A 20,861-nucleotide genomic window follows, 5' to 3' on the forward strand; every position below is an offset into this window, starting at 1 on the left:
GCTGATAACAACCTGAAGTTTGATGTACATATCAATCAAACTATCAAAACCATTAATAAAAAACTTGACTCTCTTTACAGACTCAAACTTTTCCTTACCCCACTTGCTAGAACTGCAATTGCCCGTTCCCATCTGCTATCAACTCTTCTCTATGCCTTACCTCTATTCTCCAACTTAAATAAAACAGATTTTAATAAACTATCATCCTGCTATAACCACATTGACAGATTTGCTACTGGCACAGCCTACCGGACACACCACTATCACAACCTAAATCGCCTAGGATGGCTTGAACTGCCAAGCCTACTGCAGTTCAACCAGTTAATAGTGGCACATAAAGTCCTTTACCAACCAGAAGATACACCTGCACTAAAAAATATTATCAGCCCCTACACCAGCACCCAGCCACTGCGATCATCCACTAGACTCCTAGTTCAAACATACAATTCCAACTACTCAGCTGGGGACTCTCTGTTTGCTAACTCTGTTGGAAAAATATGGAACAGACTCCCAGCTGACCTGACCCTAGAACCCACACTAACTCAATTCAAAAACAAACTCAAGAAATACTTCAAAACTCATTGGTTATGTCCTTGCACTAACCCAACTAGTGACCTCTCTTATTTCTTAGTTGCCTTTCCTTCAACTACTACTAACTTTTTTCTACCACTCCATTTCAGGAAGAGTCAGTTGTATAACTGCTGCTCAGTGTGTCTTAAACCTGAATGTAATGTTATGTATGTTTAACTTTGAAAATAATGTTATGTTTTGTAAAGTGTTTTATAATAAGTACTATATGTGCTAAATGCTGGTATTGCTTATGAGTGTAATCTGCTTGAAACTAGCATTTACTAAATGTTCAATGTGTATTATAATCGTGGAGCTTTTCTCCCCAGGCCTCCGCTGAAAATGGACATGTATCCAATCAGACTATCCCGGTCAACAAATGTAAAATAAATAAATGATACCAAGACAGGCCAGGGCTGATTATTCCACTTTATGTCATGTTAATGTCATGGCATTTCATCCATATCATAACATGAGGTATGATACTAAGACATGCCAATGCAATTTCCACTTTTTGTCATGTTAATGTGATACCCTTCTATCCATACCATACCATAAGGTATGTACCAAGGCATGTCAGTGCTAAGTGTGATGCCCGTGCACTGACCCAGTAATCAAGGAGCCTCAATCCTCACCACTAACACCAGTGAGGGGCATCCACATTGGGAGGATAACAAGTACACACACAGTAAAGTACAATTTCCCTTAAGAGCACACAGAGATCACAGTCAGTCTGGGGCTGGTTTCTCCCTTTCTCTCCAGATCCCCAATAAGACTCCCCACTGGCACAGCTATATGGTTCAGATATCAGCCAAGTAGTCAAGCCAAAACCTCCAGTACCCTTTCTGTCCAACCAGTGCTTTGTGTCCCTGTCCAAATAGCTGACACACACACACTTTGAGATTTGGTTTACATACAAACACACACACACACACTCCTGGGGAAGGCTGGTGCAGGTTCATAGGTTAATAGGTTCATAGGTTGGTACTAGGCTATCAGCCCTAGGGCCTACACAAGCCTAGCCATAACAATTCCTTGGCTATTTCTTCCCACAATATTTACTTCCCTGGATCCCTGTCTAGCAGGGTGACTGACATGATCCCCGGGGTAAATTTCCTATCTCCCATCCAGTCGTCAAGGTTCCTTTTGAAGAGGCCAAGGAGGCGCTCTGCTTGACATGTATGGGCAGTCTGTTTCAGAGTATGGGAAGTCTCTGGGTTAGGAACCTATCCCTCCAGCATGTTTTGTTCATTGTGATGACAAGGTTTAGGTCCCTGGAGCATGTGGCTCTGATGGATTGGGATTTCTTTAAGTGTAGCATGTCCAACAGCTCTGGGTTTGACATGGCCTTGTATGTTAAGCAGAGATCACCTCTAAGTAGACGATATGCAACAGAATATAGCCAGAGTTTTTTTAGTTGGTCAGCATAGGGCATCTGCTTTAGGCCTGTGATACTTTTAGTGAGATGTTTCTGTGGCCTTTCCAGTTGTTGCAGATGTCTTGTGAGGTACATACCAAACAGGGCATTGTACTCTATGATGGATCTAATGAGGGATGAGTACAGTGGGACAATGACCTGCTTTTTTGTGGATGAAAAGCCCTTAGTGGTGAGGTGTGCCACATAGAAGGATTTCCTGACTGTTGTGGCGATGTGGTTATCGAAGGTGAGACCACTGTCCACCTGTGTTCCTAAGTCTCTTATCACACTTTCAGTGTTTAGTGTACTGCCACCTATGTGGTAATTCATGGGTACATGTTTTTTTCCCAAAGGAGATAACTATACACTACTTGGCATTGAGCTTGAGCCCATGACTCTGGCACCAAGCATCTGTTTCTGTAAGGCCCTTTTGTAGAATATCCACATCATTTGGGTCTTCAGTGATGGCTCCCAGTTTGCAGTCATCTGCAAACTTTGTTAGCCAGAGTACCTCAGTGTTGACCTGTACTTCAGAGAAGTAGATGCCAAACAAGAGCGGTCCCAGGACTGAACCCTGAGGTCCTCCACTTGTTACTTGTCTGGAGCTGGATTTGGAGTCAGCTACTTTTACAGTGTGGGTTCTGTCAGTAAGCCAGTTGGCAACCTATCGAGTAACGTAGGGATTTATGCCCAGCTTAGTAAGTTTATATATGATTCCAGAGTGGGGGATGGTGTTGAAGGCCCTGGCGAGGTCCAGATAGGCTGTGTGGACTGCCTTACCCTCGTGCACAGCTCTGTAGACTGATGCAAAATCTGAAGGTAATGCTACTCAATGCTAGAAGTCTAAACCTCAAAATGCACTCTCTCGAGGCACTAATAAAAATGGAGAACATTGATATCTGTGCAGTAACTGAGACCTGGTTCAAGGCTCCAGAGAGCACCCCTGCCATACCAGGCTACAACTCTTACCAGACTTTTAGGCCACCAAACCAGGACCGAAACACTAAAGGTGGAGGAGTGTCCATATTCACCAAGGATATTCACACCTCCAGGCTAGTTGCCCAACACAATGCATCCAAAATTCTACAGGTGCAATTAACACTAGGTAAGACTGCAATCCAAATTGTAGCTTGCTACAGATCCCCCACCATGCCCCAAGATTCTCACTACACCTTTCTAAACATACTGGAAAATATTAAAATACAACCAAACACCCTAATACTGGGTGATTTCAAATACCCTGCCATTAACTAGGAAAACTACTCGTGTACCAACACCTTTGCCCAACGGTTCTTGGAATTCATAAATTCCAATGCCCTGGATCAACTAATCTATAGTCCCACCAGGGGCTCCAATATCCTGGACCTAGTCATTACCAATATGGGAAATCGATGCTCCACACAAGTGGTCACCCCCTCATTGGTTAGGTCTGACCATAAGCTAATCATCTTTGACATCCACATCCCACCCCTACCCCCAGTAAGAAAACATCCATAAAAAAACTTCTCCAAGGCCAACTTCATGCTACTCAAGTCAGAAGTGACAAATGTCATGACACCCATGCAGATGGGAACTGAAAGTTTGACTGCCGAATCCTACACTAAAGCACTGTATGAGCACATCCACCCGTGCATGAATCGTGCCATCCCAAATAGAACCAAGATGCTCTCCTCCAAAAAAAGGAAGCCAATCTGGTGGTCCCCTGTCATAAACAAACTATACAACAGAAAGAAGAAACGGTTTCAGAAAAGAAGAAAATCCCAGGATGCAAAAAAAATCCCTTACCAGCCTCAGTAAGAAGCTGAAATCCCTCATAAAATTTTCCAAAGCTAGTTATGAAAATAAAATTGCCAAAGATTCCAAAGACAACCACAGGGCATTCTATAACTATGTCAAGAATCTAAATGGCAATGCTCAGATCTGCTCTGAGCTACAACAGAATGGCATTAAATATACTGATCCCAAGGATATTGCCAATATCCTGGCAGATCGATTCACTGCCAAGTTCACCCCCCTCTCACCCCCTAAAGGGCCCATCACAATACAAAAAGACGGCCAAATTCCAGTAATCATGGCCACACAGGTAAAAAACGCACTCTTCACAGCTAGGAATACAGCATCCATGGGACCAGACGACATCCCGGGCTGTGTACTTCATGAATACAAAATGAACTGGCACCTCACCTAAGTGTCATGTTTAATCATAGCCTCACCTCAGGCTTCATGCCCACTGAGTGGCGCACAGCTACAGTTCTCCCATGCCACAAGGGGGGAATCCACCTTGGATCCTGGGAACTACCATCCCATCAGTCTGATGAGCCTGATCTGCAAGGCCATGGAATGTATTATCATGGAACTTATAAACAAAGGCATTGGCAACCTTCAAACACTGGACCCCACCCAGTTTGGGTTTGTAAAGGGCTGTTCGTGTCTCCTGAACCTGATTGACATTTTCAAATCAGTCTCCAGAGCTGTGGATGATGGTAAGGCAGTCCACACAGCCTATCTGGACCTCGCCAAGGCCTTCAACACTATCCCCCACTCTGGAATCATACATAAACTTACTACTAGGTTCTCCTAGGCTATGCCCCCTTCTGCCCCGAGTATATGGTAGTACCACCCACTACCAAATACTCTTATCAGCTACTCTAAAAGCCCTTAACAAAGGGTGTCCAATTCTACTGTGCAATGTTATTATTATCCAATTGGTAAGTGTGACTGAGACTTGAAGGCTATTTAGGAGTGGCCTATACAGTATCACCAAATACATGCAAGTACTCTCACAGCTTAAATTATTTCTACACAAAACACCCACAGTTGAAAGGTTAAAATATTTAATAATAAATAATAAAAACACAAGACAATACTTATTCATTCAACACAGTGACACTAGAGAGTTCAGAAATCACAGGAAATACCCATCAGTACATCAGTACCCACAAGCAGCTGTGGCTCCTCTTCAGTCTCACTGCTACAGAGTAGCTCCCTCCCAGAAGTAACCACCACACCAATCCTGGCTGCAAGTGTGCTGTCTGTCTGGGTCTCCCCCAGGCTACCAAACACACATGCTTGTCTCTAAGCCTGAATACATGTAACTGCATTAACACACAGTACTGCCTCATCAAAATCCTTCCCTATCAGGACATCTGCAGGTATATCCTGAAACACACCTACTTGCTGGCTTCCTTTTCCACCCTCCCAGTCAAGGTGAACCCTAGCCAAAGGTATTTGGAATGGGGTCCCTCCTAAAGCTCTGACTGCAGTAGACTGCCCATGCAGGTAAGTGCTCCTCTGTAACCACTGCAGGCTTCACAATGGTTATGTCAGAGGCTGTGTCTCTCCTAGCAATGGTCTCTTTGCCATTCACTATGATAGGCTATAACCTTTTGTGGTAGTTTGGTACCCTTGTTGTCTCAAGACAACCTACTGTTTGCATTATGTCTTTCCCAGTTACTGGCTCCCTCACCTTTTGTTCCCTACCTTACCTCAGTGGATATCTATATGCCACATGGTCCCACTGGTTGCATTCAGAAAATTTAACCCAAGGTCCTGGACATGTACCTGGACTAGTGGCTTCCCTGCTACTGGCAGATTCTGTTGGGGCAGTCTGGGCTGCCCACCATGGGTTCCCTTAGACCCATGAGCAGTGATGGGTTCCTTTTCCTGTGCAGTGATGCCCTGCTTGCTAGGTATAGATCTCCCTTCTTCCCCAACTCATCTACAGTAGACCATTGTCTATCAGCTAACCAGATCCTTATGTCCTCAGGCAAAGTGCAAAGGGCTTGTTCTCTCACCAAAAGGTCTTCCAGCCCTTTAAAAGTGGTGACCTGACATCCACTCACCCACTTATGAAAATAAGTGCTTAGTTCAGCAACATATTCACACACATTTTCAGCTGCCTTGATTCTATGCTCACAAAATCTTTTCCTATAAGTTTAAGATGTTAGCTTAAAAAATTCTAGCAAACAATTCTTTACAGCATTATAATTTAAAAAATCATTGTCGGACAGTTTTGACAAGACAGTTGCAGATTTACCATGGAGTAAGGGGGTCAGGAACCGTACACAAAGCCTATGGTCAATCTCATAGATTTTACATACCCACTCAAACATATGAGGGAAACTATCAAAATTATCCCCCTCTGTACACTGAGGAAGAAATTTACTGACTTTTTGTGCTTCTGTGGTTCACTTACTCCCTTCACAATTACCTCCATGACTCTGGTGAAGAGTCAGCATCTCCTTTTCATGCTGCCTCTGCCTCTCCTACTCCTCAGCTTCCAGGCATATCAGTTTCTCATTCTCCTCAGCCTGCAGACATTGCAGTTTCTCATTTTCCTCACTCTCTAGACACCTCAGTCTCTCTGCTGCTTCTATTTCCAAATGCTTGACCTCTAACTCAAGTTTCTTTAGCTCCAGATGGATTTTTAAGTTCTCTGGAGAAAGGCTGAGTTGTCCATTCTCTGAGTACTGTACATCTCTGCGGCCAGTCTAATCATCCTCCTGGTTGCTATTCTCTGATACAGCTGTGACTAAAGCTGCAATCATGTCTGCTTTAGTCAGGTTTCCATGCACCAGTCCTTTAGCCTGGCACATCTCAGCCAACTGGCTCCTTGTTAGCTTGCCATACTCCTCTGCTGACATGCATGCCTGCTCTCCCTGATAACTAAGCTAACAAAAGAAATAAAACAATTGTAATCTGAACTCTGAATGTTTACTGCATGCCTGATTTAGAGTACAAAAACACCTTCAGTGATTACTGTGCACAACCTATAGGAATTCACTATCCACACCACTACAAGCCAATTAATATGTGATGTGGCTAACTCACCACTATTAACCAATTAATACTTGATGTGGATATCCCACCACTGCCAAACAATTAATATGTGACACCCATGCACTGGCCCAATAATCAAGGAGCCTCAATCCTCACCACTAGCACAAGTGAGGGGTGTCCACATTGAGAAGATGACAAATACACACACAGTAAAGTACAATTTCCCTTAAGAGCACACAGAGATCACAGTCAGTCTGGGATTGGTTTCTTCCTTTCTCTCTAGATCCCCAATAAGACTCCCCACTGGCACAGCTATAGGGTTCAGATCTCAGCCGAGTAGTCAAGCCAAAACCTCCAGTACTCTCTCTGTTCAACCAGTGTTTTGTGCCCCTCCTCAAGTAGCTGACACACACATACTTTGAGATTTGGTTTATATACAAACACACTGACACTCCTGGGGAAGGCTGGCACAGGTTCTCCAGCTATGCCCCCTTCTGCCCAGACTATACACTCATCAGCTACTCTAAAGCCCCTTACCAAAGGGTGCCCAGTTCTACTGTGCAATGTTATTATTATCCAATTGATAAGTGTGACTGAGACTTGATGACTATTTAGGAGTGGTCTATACAGTATCACCAAATACATGCAAGTACTCTCAGAACTTAAATTATCTCTACACAAAACAGCCACAGTTGAAAGTTTAAAATATTTAATAATAAATAATAAAAACATAATACTTTTTCATTCAACACAGTGACACTAGAGAGTTCAGAAATCACAGGAAATACCCATCAGTATATCAGTAACATTGTAGGATAGTCGCACATAAATATAGAAAACAGCTAGACTAATTTGGCTATCTTCCTATCTATCTCTAATTAGAATCACTGTTCTAAATACTACTTACAGAGCAAAGGCAAAGTGCTGGTGAGTTGTTGTCAGCTTCAGAACCTAATACAAAATGCTATTCTTAGTTTCTGAGATAGCCCTTAAATTGATAATGCCTTACATTGATAATGCACATTACTGCTGAGTCATTACATATTAGATCATTCTTGGCACTTCTGCTGAAGTTTCCCAGGCTCACAGAACTCAAAATTTTAACATTTCTTTTTGATCTGCCACAGCAATAAAAGACACTTTACATGTGAAACCTAGTAATTATCTATGTCTTAGGACAATAGAAAGAATTTCCTAGCCCAGACATCTTGTCTCCAAGCTTGAGATCATACACAGTTGTAAAATTGTTTACTTATCAGCTTTCTTCCAGCAGGGTGCACTGTGGTTACATTTCTGAATCTCAACACATAACAGTTTTCTTTACATTTGTGAAACAAGCCTGTGGATCACAGTAATATTTACAATGACATAGAATTATTAACAAAATTCTATCTAGCTAGGCTGGCAGACATCACACTCAGCATACCACTTTACATCATGTCAATGCCACACCATTCCACCCATACCATAAGGTATGATAAGGCATGTCAGTGCTGACCATATCACTTTACATCATGTTAATGTTATGGCATTTCATTAATACTGTATCATGCCATACCACAGCAAGATATGTTAATGGCAAACCATTCTACCTGTACAATACCATTTGACAACAAAGAATTACACTTGTATATCTGTAGCCTACAACTGCAAGACATGTGAATGTCATGCCATACTATAGTACTACTAAAGTATGACATACACAAAAAACATTAATGCCATTCCAACTGTACCACACCATGTCATATTTCTCCAACATGCTATGTCATGTTATGCTATGGTATTACTGCCATTTCCCTTATCCGCCTTGTAAAGTGATGCTACCAATGAATCAATACGCGTTGCAGCTATTTCACCTCTTTTTTGTTCTTTTCTAGTGAGTGACTGTCCTATGCAATATCCCCATACAATTCCATGCAGCCATATGCAGATGTGTACTTAGTACATCATGCCATGTCCTCTCCTTTGCACATTTCATATTTTCAATGCTATGTACTTCTACAAAAAAATACCTTCTCCTCCTACACCATCCACAAAACATTAGATTTTCAATCTCACAGTTACCAGCACATTGAAAAAAGAACACATTTCCATACCATTCCTTGCCACATCAAATTACATTACTGGTCTATGCATCATAATGTAACAGTTCATACTAACTGAAAATGGATTATTACATGCAGATTTTAGTATTAAGGGTTCCCAATTATTTGTGTAAGACCTGTATTACAAGTCCTGTAACTAAGAAAAATTGGTTGTGATTTAGAAGATAAATCTCAAAACTCGATGTAATGCAAGTAAAGCATTTTTGCAGAGAGGCTTTACTCTGTGGGGAGAAAATGGGGCTATATCATCCACATCCCTGCTATGTAAGGAATAAATATATCAACTTTTACATAATTTCTCCCCATAGTGCTGCTGTAATCTCAGTAACTTTCAATCTTTCGTGAATGCTAAAAACTGACAAGTATATATATATATATATATATATATATATATATATATATATATATATATATATATATATATAATATAGACAATTATAGATTATATATATAGACATATACAGTGGCTGTAAAAAATGTACACATTCCTGTTAAAATGCCAGGTTTTTGTGATATAAAAAATGAGACCCAATAAATCATTTCAAAACTTTTCCCACCATTAATGTGACCTATAACCAGTGCAATTCAATTGAAAAACAAACAAATCTGTTAGGGGAAAAATATAAAAAAACAAGAAAATGTACAATAAGCTGGTTGTATAAGTGTGCACACCCTTAAACTAATACTTTGTTAAAGCACCTTTTAATTTAAATACAGCATTCAGTCTTCTTGGGTACACACCTGCCATCAATTAAAGAGACTCTGATTAACCTCAAATAAAGTTCAGCTGTCCTAGTAGGATTTTCCTGACATTTACTCAGTTGCCTGCTACCTCAAAAGCCATGGTTCACAGAGAGCTTACAAAGCATCAAAGGGATCTCATTGTTGAAAGGGATCAGTCAGGAGAAGGGTACAAAAAAATTTCCATAGCATTGGATATACCATGGAACACAGTCAAGACAGTCATAAAAAAGTGGAGAAAATATGGGACAACAGTGACATTGCAAAGAATTGGACGTCCCTCCAAAATTGATGACAAGACAAGACGAAAACTGGTCAGGGAGGCTGCCAAGAGACCAACAACAACACTGAAGGAGCTACAGGAATTTCTGGCAAGTACTGGTTGTGTACTACATGTGACCACAATCTCCCGTATTCTCCATATGTCTGGACTATGGGGTAGGGTTGCAAGATGGAAGCCTTTTCTTACATAGAAAAACATCCAGGCCCAGCTAAAATTTGCAAAACAATACATTAAGTCTCCCAAATACATGTGGGAAAATGTGTTATGGTCTGATGAGACCAAGGTAGAAGTTTATGGCCACAATTCCAAAAGGTACGTTTGGCGCAAAAACAACACTTCACATCACCAAAAGAACACCATCCCCATGGTGAAGCATGGTGGTGGCAGTATCATGATTTGGGGTTGCTTTTCTTCAGCTGGAACGCTTTAGTCAAGGTGGAGGGAATTATGAACAGTTCCAAATACCAGTTACTTTTGGCCCAAAACCTTCAGGTATCTGCTAGAAAGCTGAGAATGAAGAGGAATTTCACCTTTCAACATGACAATGACCCCAAGCATACATCCAAATTAACAAAAGAATGGCTTCACCAGAAGAAAATAAAAATTTGAAATGGCCCAGCCACAGCCCAGACCTAAATCCAATAGAAAATCTGTGGGATGACCTGAAGAGGGCTGTGCACATGAGATGCCCTTGCAATCTGACAGATTCGGAGCTCTTTTGCAAGGAAGACTGGGCAAATATTGCCAAGTCAAGCTGTTCCATGCTGATAGACTCCTACCCAAGAAGACTGAATGCTGTAATTAAATCAAAAGGTGCTTCAACAAAGTATTAGTTTAAGGGTGTGTACACTTATACAACCAGCTTATTGTACTTTTTTTATTTTTTATATTTTTCCCCTAACACATTTGTTTGTTTTTCAATTGAATTGTGCAGGTTATAGGTCACGCTAAAGGTGGGAAAAGTTTTGAAATGATTTATTGTGGTCTCATTTTTTTATGTCACAAAAATCTGGCATTTTTATATCCACTGTATATATATATATATATATATATATATATATATATATATATATATATATATATATATATATGTTTATGTCATCATGTCTATATGGGGTCAAGGTGTTGTGTCAACTGTTGTCATCTCTCTTTCTGTATTCAGTGCCACTGTCCTGCCTTCTTCAACACTCATGCCTTACTGTTGGAGATCTTCTCTCGCACAGTCCATCCACCTATTTGCTGGAAGCCCTCATTTCCTCTTATCTTCTTCCTGTCTGACTCAAATCTTCTTCAACAGTTTGCTCTCTGCTTTTCTGCACATACACCCAAACCACTTTAATCTGTTCTCTTTTACCTTTCCTACAACTGGAGATTCTCTGGCTTCTGCTCTTATGTCCTCATTTCTTCATCTGTCCCACAGTGTGCATCCTGCCACCCATCTCAGGCACTTCATCTCCATCACCTCTAGCTTCCTCAACTGCTCTGCCTTTACTGCCAGGCTTCTGTACAATACTGTAGTACTGGTCACATCACTGTTTTGTACACCTTACTTTTTGGCTTCTTTGTCATTCTTCTGTAATATAATACACCTGGTACTCTGTGCCAGTTGACTGCAGCCCCTCTGATGGCCTTTACCTCTTCATTCAGACTTCCCTTCTCCTCAGCCACTCCTCCAAGACACTAGAAGATGTTAACCTGTTCGACTATCTTACCTTCTATCTCAGTTCCCAGCTTCTTCTGATTTCCCCATTTGCTTCCATTATCACTGCCTTATCTGTACTCAGTTTCACCCCATGTGCCTTCATTTTTGCATTCCATTTCCCTGTTGTCTGCTGAAGTTCTCACACAGAGTCTGCCTGTGGTGCCACATCATCTGCATACAGCAGGTTTGTTGGTCTGTCCCCTCCAACGTGCTTGCTAAAACAGTCCATCACCAATATGAACAGCAGTTGGCTCACATCTGAACCCTAATGTACACCCACTCCACTGGGATCCCCCCTGTGAAACTGAATAATGTTTCTACTTGAGTCACTGGGTCCTTGTACATTAATTCTACCAGTGTTTCTGGGACTTCAATCCACCAGAGGACTTCCCAAATGGGACCTTGTCATATGCTTTCTCCATGTTTAGGAATGCCCAAGTTGGACTCTTTTATCATCTCTAATTTCTTCTCAACTATCTGTCTCACTACAAACATCAGGTCAGTTGCACTGCATCTTGATATGAATTTGAACTGCCCATCCCCCATCTTACTTTCTAGAATTATGCATATTTGTTTATCAATCACCGTCTTCAGAATTTTCATGCAATATGACAAGAGTTGGATACCTCTGTACTGCCCACAGTAGGTTCATAGGTTAGTACTAAGCTAACTGCCCTTGCGAGCCATTTTAATCCTAGCCAATTATCCCTTGTGAGACTCAAACCCTGCACCTTGTGTTTGTAAGGCAAACACCTTAACCATTAGGCCACCCTCCCAAGCCTTGAATATTCCCTGTGTTCTTGAACACTGGTACTAGTATACTTATTCTCCAGTCATCTAGGATACTCATTTCTCTCTGCAGTGCTAGAGGTACCCTCAGGAGCCATGTCTCCCTTATCTCACCCAACATCTTGATCATGTCTGCTGTGACCTCATCTGAGCCTGCTGCTTTCCCTGACTTCATTTTCCTTAATACTGTTCTTACTTCTTCTTCTAGAGTTGGCTCTTTCTCTTCTCTCATAGTAGACTGTGTCTGGGGAAGTACACCTTCTGTGGGGTTGTCTTCATTCAGAAGCTGCTAGAAGTACTCCTTCCATCTGCCTTTGATGTCTTGTGGACTTGTGAGCAGGTTGTTGCTGGCAACCCTTATGAAGGGTGTCTGACTATCTTCTTTATCTTTCTGTCTCTGCCTTGCAAACTTATATATTTTCTTTGTGCCATCTACTGAGTCACTTTCCAAAAGTTGGTAGGGAGTCTCTGATGCCTTGTTTTTGCTACTGCCAACTCCTTTCTTAGCCTCTTTGTTAGCCAGCCAGTATTCTTTGCAACCGTGGTCATCTATACAGGAAGAATGCAGAGTCCCTATGATCACATCTATGCAGGTAAAAGCTGCACTCTCTAAAACCAAAAACACAACATCCATGGGACTGGACAACATCCCAGGCTGCATTTTACACGAACTTCAAATGAACTGGCTCCCCACTTAAGCACCATGTTCAATAATAGCCTCACATCAGGCTTTGTGCCCACTGAATGGTGCACAGCAACAGTTATTCCACTCCACAAAGGGGAGCCACCACTGATCCCGGGAACTATCGACCTATTAGACTGACGAGCCTGGTCTGCAAGGCCATGGAACGTATCATCATGGAAGTCATAAACAAAGACATTGGTAACCTCCAAACTCTGGACCCCACCCAGTTTGGGTTTGTGAAAGGCAGATCATGCCTTCTGAACCTGATTGACTTCTTTGAGGCAGTCATCAAAGCCGTAGACGAGGGTAAGGTGGTTCACACAGCCTATCTTGACCTCGCCAAGGCTTTTGACACCATCCCCCATTCTGGAATTATAGCTAAACTCACTAAACTAGGTATAAATCCCTACATCACAAGATGGGTTGCCAACTGGCTCACTGACAGAACCCACACTGTAAAGGTTGCAGACTCCAAATCTGACTTCAAACCAGTGACAAGTGGAGTACCACAGGGTTCAGTCCTGGGACCTCTCCTGTTTGGTATCTACTTCTCTGAAGTACAGGCTAACACAAAAGGCCTCTGGCTAATGAATTTCACAGATGACTGCAAACTAGGAGCCATAGTCGAGTCCCCATATGATGTGGACATCTACAGAAGGGCCTCACTGAGACAGATGCCTGGTGTCAGAGGCATGGCCTCAAGCTCATTGCCAAAAAGTGCATTGTCATCCCCTTTGGTAAAAACTCTGTACCCATGAACTACCACATAAACGGCAGTCTACTTAACGCCAAATGTGTGATGAGACCTTGGGACCCAGGTGGAAAGTAGTCTCTCCATTGATAATCACATCACCACAGTAGTCAGGAAATCCTTCTATGTGGCACATCTCATCACAAAAGGGTTCTCATCAAGGAAAAAAAGAGGTCATTGTTCCCCTCTACTCGGCACTCATTAGACCCATTATAGAGTAAGACATCTGCAGCAGCTGGAAAGACCACAGAAGTACCTCACAAAGAGGATTATTGGCCTCAAACAGATGCCTTACACTGACCATCTCAAAAAACTCCAGCTTTACTCTGTAGCATATCGCCTACTCCAAGGTGATCTCTGCCTAACATATAAAGCTATGTTAAACCCAGAGCTATTGAACATGCTACACCTAAAGAAATCCTAATCCCTCCGAGCTACATGCTCTAGGGACCTATACCTTGTCAGCACAATAAACAGGACATGCTGGAGGGATAGATTCCTGTCCCAGAGACTTCCTATACTCTAGAACAAGCTACCCATCTATGTCAAGCAAAGTTCCTCATAGCACTCTTAAAGAAAAATCTTGATGAGTGGATGGGAAATAGGAAATACACCTCAGGGATCACTTCTGTGGCTCTGCTCGACAGGGGCACAGGAATTTAACTTTCTTGGGTGGCGTAACCCAGGGAACTTTGTTGGCTAGGCTTACTTAGGCCCTTGGGCCGATAGCCTAGTACCTACCTATGAACCTATGGTCTGTCTTTTTTATCACCCACTTTTTCCTGCAATCTTCTTTCTTTGGATGACTTCCTGGACTTCTATATTCCATCATCAGCTTTCCTTATGTGCCTTATTTCCATACCTGACTTGGCCACACATCTGTTCTGTAATCCTCACACATGCTGTTTTGAAGTGTTGTTATTCTTCTTCACACCTACTTCCTCCTCTTCTTGAGGTGCTAGAGCCCTGAGTAATTCCTTGAACTGTTGTGCTTCTCTTCAGTCAACTTTCAGGTCTTCAGCCTGGTCTCTATTAACTTCAGAGCTTCTCTGACCACTGCTTGCAGCCGATTGTAGCAACCAGTGGTTTATGCTGTGGGCTGACTGTTTCACTGGGAATGATTTTGCAATTGCTGATTTAACCCAGTGCACTTCCTTTCCTTACTAGGAGGATGTTTACCTTAGTTGCATGTTGACCATTCTTATATGTGATCTTTTGGCTGTCTTTCTCTTTCTGAGACATATGTTGGCTACTATCAAGCCATCTGCCAGACAGATGTCTAGAATGGCCTTTCCTTTTTTATTCCTGTTGCCCTACCCATGTGGACCCATGCAGTCCTCATATCCTGTTCTGTCTGTTGCAATATGTGCATTCATGTCAGCCATTATCAACACCAATTCCTGTTGTCCTGCTTTGTCTAGTAGGTCCTGCAACTGCTGTCTGAATGCACTCATTTCCTCACTATCGCAACCCTGCTGTGGGGCATAGGCTGAGATTATGAATACTGCCCTATCATTAGGCTGGAGTCTGACTGCCATGAATCTATCACTACTTCTGAGAACATTCTTCACTGCTTTCTGAAACTTCTCCCTCAGCACAATTCCTACACCATTTCTTGCCTGTCCTGCTAAGTCATAGACTCTGGATCCCAAGCCACGTGGCTTTGCCCTTCCATCTTGTCTCCTAAATACATAGAATATCCTCCCTACCATCATGTCATCTCCCTCCAAGCTCTGTAATTTCAGTGAATTTACACTGGATGCAGAAATGTTTAGCTCATGTTTGGCAAGTTGATTGTTTAGCATGGCCATCTTTTGCTCAACAGAGCTATCCAAGGGCATCTGGACACCAGCCAGCCAATAGACCCAGGGCTGTTACGCTGTTATGTTGGGCACTCATTGGCCAATATCATCCTTGCTACCATTACTATGGGTCCCTGGCATAGGTAGGTCAGAGTACTCCAGGTCCTCAACCCAGTTATCACCAGCATGCCCATTTGGTGACATTAGTCAAAAACAACCAAATCACCTAGTTTCATATTTTACACTGTCCAGTGGCTAGACCTGCTACAGCACATAGTCCATGATGTTTGCTCTCCTATCCTGAGGATACGGTGCACCACAGTAGATGCCCAAACCAGTTCCTCTATACAACTTTTCCCCTGTAGAGCACCATGTAGAGTCTGTTCTGCTGCCCACAGCTCCATTTTTGGGAGTGTTTGAGATGGAAACACTCAGCATGTTTTATGAAGGTGGGAGGAACACCACAGAGACAAAGGAAGAATATGCAAACTCCAAAAGACATTGGCTGGAGGTCAGGATCGAACCTTGTACTTTGTTCATGGAAGCAGCAGACCTTAACGATTATGTGATTATGTTAACTGGTCTCTGCACATACTTATGCATGCACACATACGCACACACACACACACACACACACACATATATATATATATATATATATATATATATATATATATATATATATATATATATATATATATATATATATATATATATATATATATATATATATATACACACACACACACACACACACACACACACAGAAAAAAAATATATAGATAGATATTCATAAACATACATTTTACCTATCTATACAAATATAGACAGATTATATATTCATACAAACACAATATACAGTGGATATAAAAAGTGTACACACCCCTTTTAAAATGCCAGGTTTTTGTGATCTAAAATAATAAGATCACAACAAATTATTTCAAAGCTTTTCCCACCTTTAATGTGACCTATAACCTGTGCAATTCAATTGAAAAACAAACAAATCTGTTAAGGGAAAAAAATATAAAAAGTAAAAAACGTACAATAAGCTGGTTGCATGTGTGCACACCCTTAAACTAATACTTTGTTGAAGTACCTTTTGATTTATATACATACATATGCTGATGTGATTGCTCAGCAATGCTCTGCTCAGTGTAACATCAGCGTAAGTGAAGCACAGGAGATGCTGCTAATTTTTATGCAGTTGTTGCTAGTCCACAGCAACAGAGCACTAAATATTTAACTATCCTACACTGTATTCACCACGATTCAGAGATCCGCAAATCATAAACATTCTGCAGACTCATCTCTATATTGTCAATATGTCTGGACTCCTACAGCTATGCAGTAGAGTAAATATGCTTTAATTACATGGGTTATGTGGACTTGTACACATTAAACAGGGTTCTGGCATGTGTTTTTTTACTGTGTCCCACAGGTTCATATGTACTTCCTCGGCTATTGCTCCATTAGGATCTTTAAAAGCATAGCCACACATTTCCATGACATTTTTAGCCCTTATATTTTAAACATGAATAACCCATATGCAAGCAGAACATTTACATGTTGCCCCCATTCATGAGGGAGAACGGTGCTAACCCAAGGGTGAATTTGTGGTTACCCATGCATTCATCCAGAGTACATTTGATTAATGTAAGAAAAGTACTTTGCTTTATGTGGAGAGGAAGAATATTCCAATGAAGTAGTATTCTCTGTGACACCTTTATCTATCTATCTATCTATCTATCTATCTATCTATCTATCTATCTATCTATCTATCTATCTATCTATCTATCTATCTATCTATCTATCTATCTATCTATCTATCTATCTATCTATCTATCTATCTATCTATCTATCTATCTATCTATCTATCTTTCCCAGCTCTACACAACTGAGTAGGTGCTTGTGAATGTCGCCAAGTGCCACTACTACAAACTTGTAAGTCCATGGTAATGCAGCCCCCCAACTATGCAGAGTAGATGAATCCCCACACATATTGCTAATTAATTCTCACATCAAGGTCAGATCCCCTCAGACATTACTGTTAACACCTATTTTCAGATGAAAGCAATTATTGCAGAAAAACTCTGAAACAGTGCAACTTCATAGTCAGAATAATTAAGAAAGGGTGTTGGGGATGCATCAGACAGTGTTTTTAGAAATGTCTTAAAGCTTGAATCTGGCATTTCTGGGATGCCGTAATCTTAGCTTGGTAGTGTCCACTTCAGTGAGATGTTGTTCAGTCTGTGTTGTTTAGTAAACCTGACCAAAAATACTGATTAAATGACTTCCAAAAAATCACAACACACTGTAGTGGACACTGAAAGAATTAACATCAGGACAACTGGATGAAGCTCATTAGAAAGTCAAAGCCTTAACCCTCTGACTTAAACTACCCAGGTAATCCTGAAAAGTCCAGTGTACCTGCATAATGGGATCTGTTTAATACAGGATACAGAAACAAATCTGCAACCATTTCCAAATGCTACAGCATAACTGTGTAATAATTCTACTTTAAGCTGTTTATGGACTACAAAATAAATCTATAAATCTTACTACACAAAAATCATTACATTGTACTGCACAAATTCAAACTTTTCAAATGCTTACCTTGGATTACGCAAGTCATATCTCGAACTGTAATTGCTAATCTCAATAGCAACAGCACGGCCATGTGTATTCTCGAATAAAGGATTGCTGCTTACAGATGCCCCTGAAATGAAGAGTAAAATCCATGTTATACAATTTTAACCCGCATATTCACCTTCTTTGGCAATGCTTATCTTATAATACACAAGTTTCTGTCACAATAACTGGTTACAGTGAAAGAACTCTACAAATTTAATTATGAATCTGTTATCTATTAGTTTTCTTTAACTGCTAAAGCCAGATCCATAGCTGGCTCACCTAGAGACTAGTGCCTTTCCCAGCCTGGCATCTCACTCCTTTAGCTTTTCAGTTAAGGACCAAAAAAAAAAAACCTCACCCACTCTGCTATTCAGTTGCTATGGTTTATACCAAATCCAGAGCACTACATCACTTAATTTTGAGTGTAAATGCAATACCAGCATTTTAACTTTGGCATGCACAGAAAAGCAATCAAAATTAGCTGTCTGTGCTCCCTAACATTTTGCTACTGGCCAGAGACACCCTACTCCTAACAAACTGTACCTTTAAACTACTAGTATCATTTACTCACCCCCCCACAAGCTACATCAAGAAAACATCCTGTCACCTTAATGATAACTCTAATAATGTACTTTCTTTTTAAGGATAGCAATTTGGCAGTGGTAGCATTGTTGCCTCACAACAAGATGTTCTGTGGTTCGATTCTTGGCTGGAATGCCTTTTATGTGGAATCTGCATGTCCTCCCTGGATTCATGTGGGTTTCTTCCGGGTGCTCTGGTTTCCTCCCATGTTTCAAATACATGTGTCTGGAGTGTTTCTCCCTGGGCTTCTACTGAAAATTGGCTTTGTTCCAAGTTGGACTTTCCTGCTAACCAAATTTATTTATTTTTATTTTATTTTACATTTGTTAACCGGGGGTGTCTGACTGAGCCGAAAAGGCCCTTTTTCAGCTGAGGCCTGGGGAGAAAAGCTCCACATAGAAAAATTACAGATACATTTAGTTATTTAGACATGATCAGTATACAAACAAATTACAAAAGTCTTGTTTTTACAGTGGTATGCAGCACATCAACAGTTACAGTGGAAAGAACAAACAAAAAATATTAATTTAAAAATAAAGGTAATTAATAGATTTGTGGTGTACAGCTGAAATTTGGAACATAGGTAGAATACATACATAGTACACAGGTACAGTACATACATTGTAGATTAGCCAGTGTTTGTGAGTAAGATTGAAAACTCTTATCAAGTACTCTAGGTTTAGTATGTGTACCTTATCCGCTTTCACTAGCCTGGGGAGCAATCATGGCACTGCCAACTTCGCTTGAGATGTTGCCTGATGAGTTCTTTAAAGGAGGCTTTGGATGATGTGTTTTGAATGCTAGTGGGGACAGAGTTCCATTTTCTAGCCACTGAACTACTATATAGTGCATCTCCAAAGCTATTGTAGCTGTTGGTGACTTCTAGTAGTAGTTTGCTTGATGATCTAAGAGACCTTCTGGCCGAGTGATGTTGTACTAGGTTTTTGAGGGCAGGACACTTATTGGGGAGGTAATAGATTGAATGACAGAGGCAGAGCTGATTGAAGGTTAGGAGGTTGGGCAGTTCAAGCCAGTGGAGCTGTCTCAAAGCAGTACAGTGATGAGTTCTATATGAGCAATTTGCAGCAAAGCGGGCAATTCTGTTATAGCAGGCTTCCATTTTGCTTAGTTCAGTTTTGTTGAGATTAGTCAGAATGGAAGATGCATAGAGTAGGGTGGATAGAAGATGGGAGCGAGCAATGACTGATCTTGTGTTGTTGGTAAGAAATGGTTTGATACGGTAGAGTGACCCCAGTTTGGCATGTACTTTTTTAATAGTTAAGTTGAGATGACTATCACATTTTAGGTGGCAGTCTATGGTTATTCCCAATAGCTTAGCCTGTGCCACTGGACCGATTGGAGTAGCATTTGTGGAGTAGACAGTGAAGTGACTGTTATCAGTGTTTTTGTTAGAACTGGTTATAATCATAAGCTGAGTTTTCTTTGGATTGAGGATAAGTTGGGCTTTGTTAAGGTAGTTTTCAACGTCAGAGAATGCTAGTTGAGTTGTTTGCAGGAGGGTGGGAATGTTTTGTGCAGCACAGATTAAGGTAGTGTCATCTGCATACTGAATGATAGATGCATGCTGTGTGGAGGTATGGAAGTCATTTGTGAAGATTGTGAATAGTAGTGGTCCTAAGACAGAACCCTGTGGGACTACTGTAGTTAGGGGCAGCTGAGCAGAGAGAGAGAGAGAGAAAATGTTCCCATTTCACAGCTTGGTACCTGTCAGTTAAGTAGCTTTGGAACCAGGTAAGAGTGGAATTTGATAGGTGATATTGGTTTAGTTTGTTTAGCAGGATTTGGTGTGAGACTGTGTCAAATGCTTTGGACATATCCAAAAAAAGAGTTGACACCTGCAGGCCTTCATTTTTGAGACAGTTTACTGTGTCTGTGAAGCATAGGAGGGCTGTAGAGGTACTATGGGCAGGTCTGAAATCATGCTGAGTAGGTGACAGGATGCTGCTGTCTAAGAGATATTTTAGCATCTGGGTATGGATGCATTTTTCTAGGATTTTGGTCAGGGG

The 20,861-nt window shown here is 41.2% G+C and overlaps 1 protein-coding gene across 1 annotated transcript in view; it reads right to left on the bottom strand.

Annotated features, from left to right (window-relative positions):
- LOC122795025 (cytolysin tenebrosin-B-like) overlaps nt 1-20,861 on the bottom strand; it is a 196,777-nt gene that overhangs the window by 167,493 nt on the left and 8,423 nt on the right. Inside the window, exon 2 of the mRNA XM_044063607.1 lies at nt 18,235-18,337. Within this exon, the coding sequence (XP_043919542.1) occupies nt 18,235-18,337 (103 nt within the window). The remainder of the gene's footprint in view (nt 1-18,234; nt 18,338-20,861) is intronic.

This window comes from Protopterus annectens, chromosome 2.part1 (assembly GCF_019279795.1).
Source record: "Protopterus annectens isolate FY-2018-M chromosome 2.part1, PAN1.0, whole genome shotgun sequence".
Classification (NCBI taxonomy): domain Eukaryota; kingdom Metazoa; phylum Chordata; order Ceratodontiformes; family Protopteridae; genus Protopterus; species Protopterus annectens.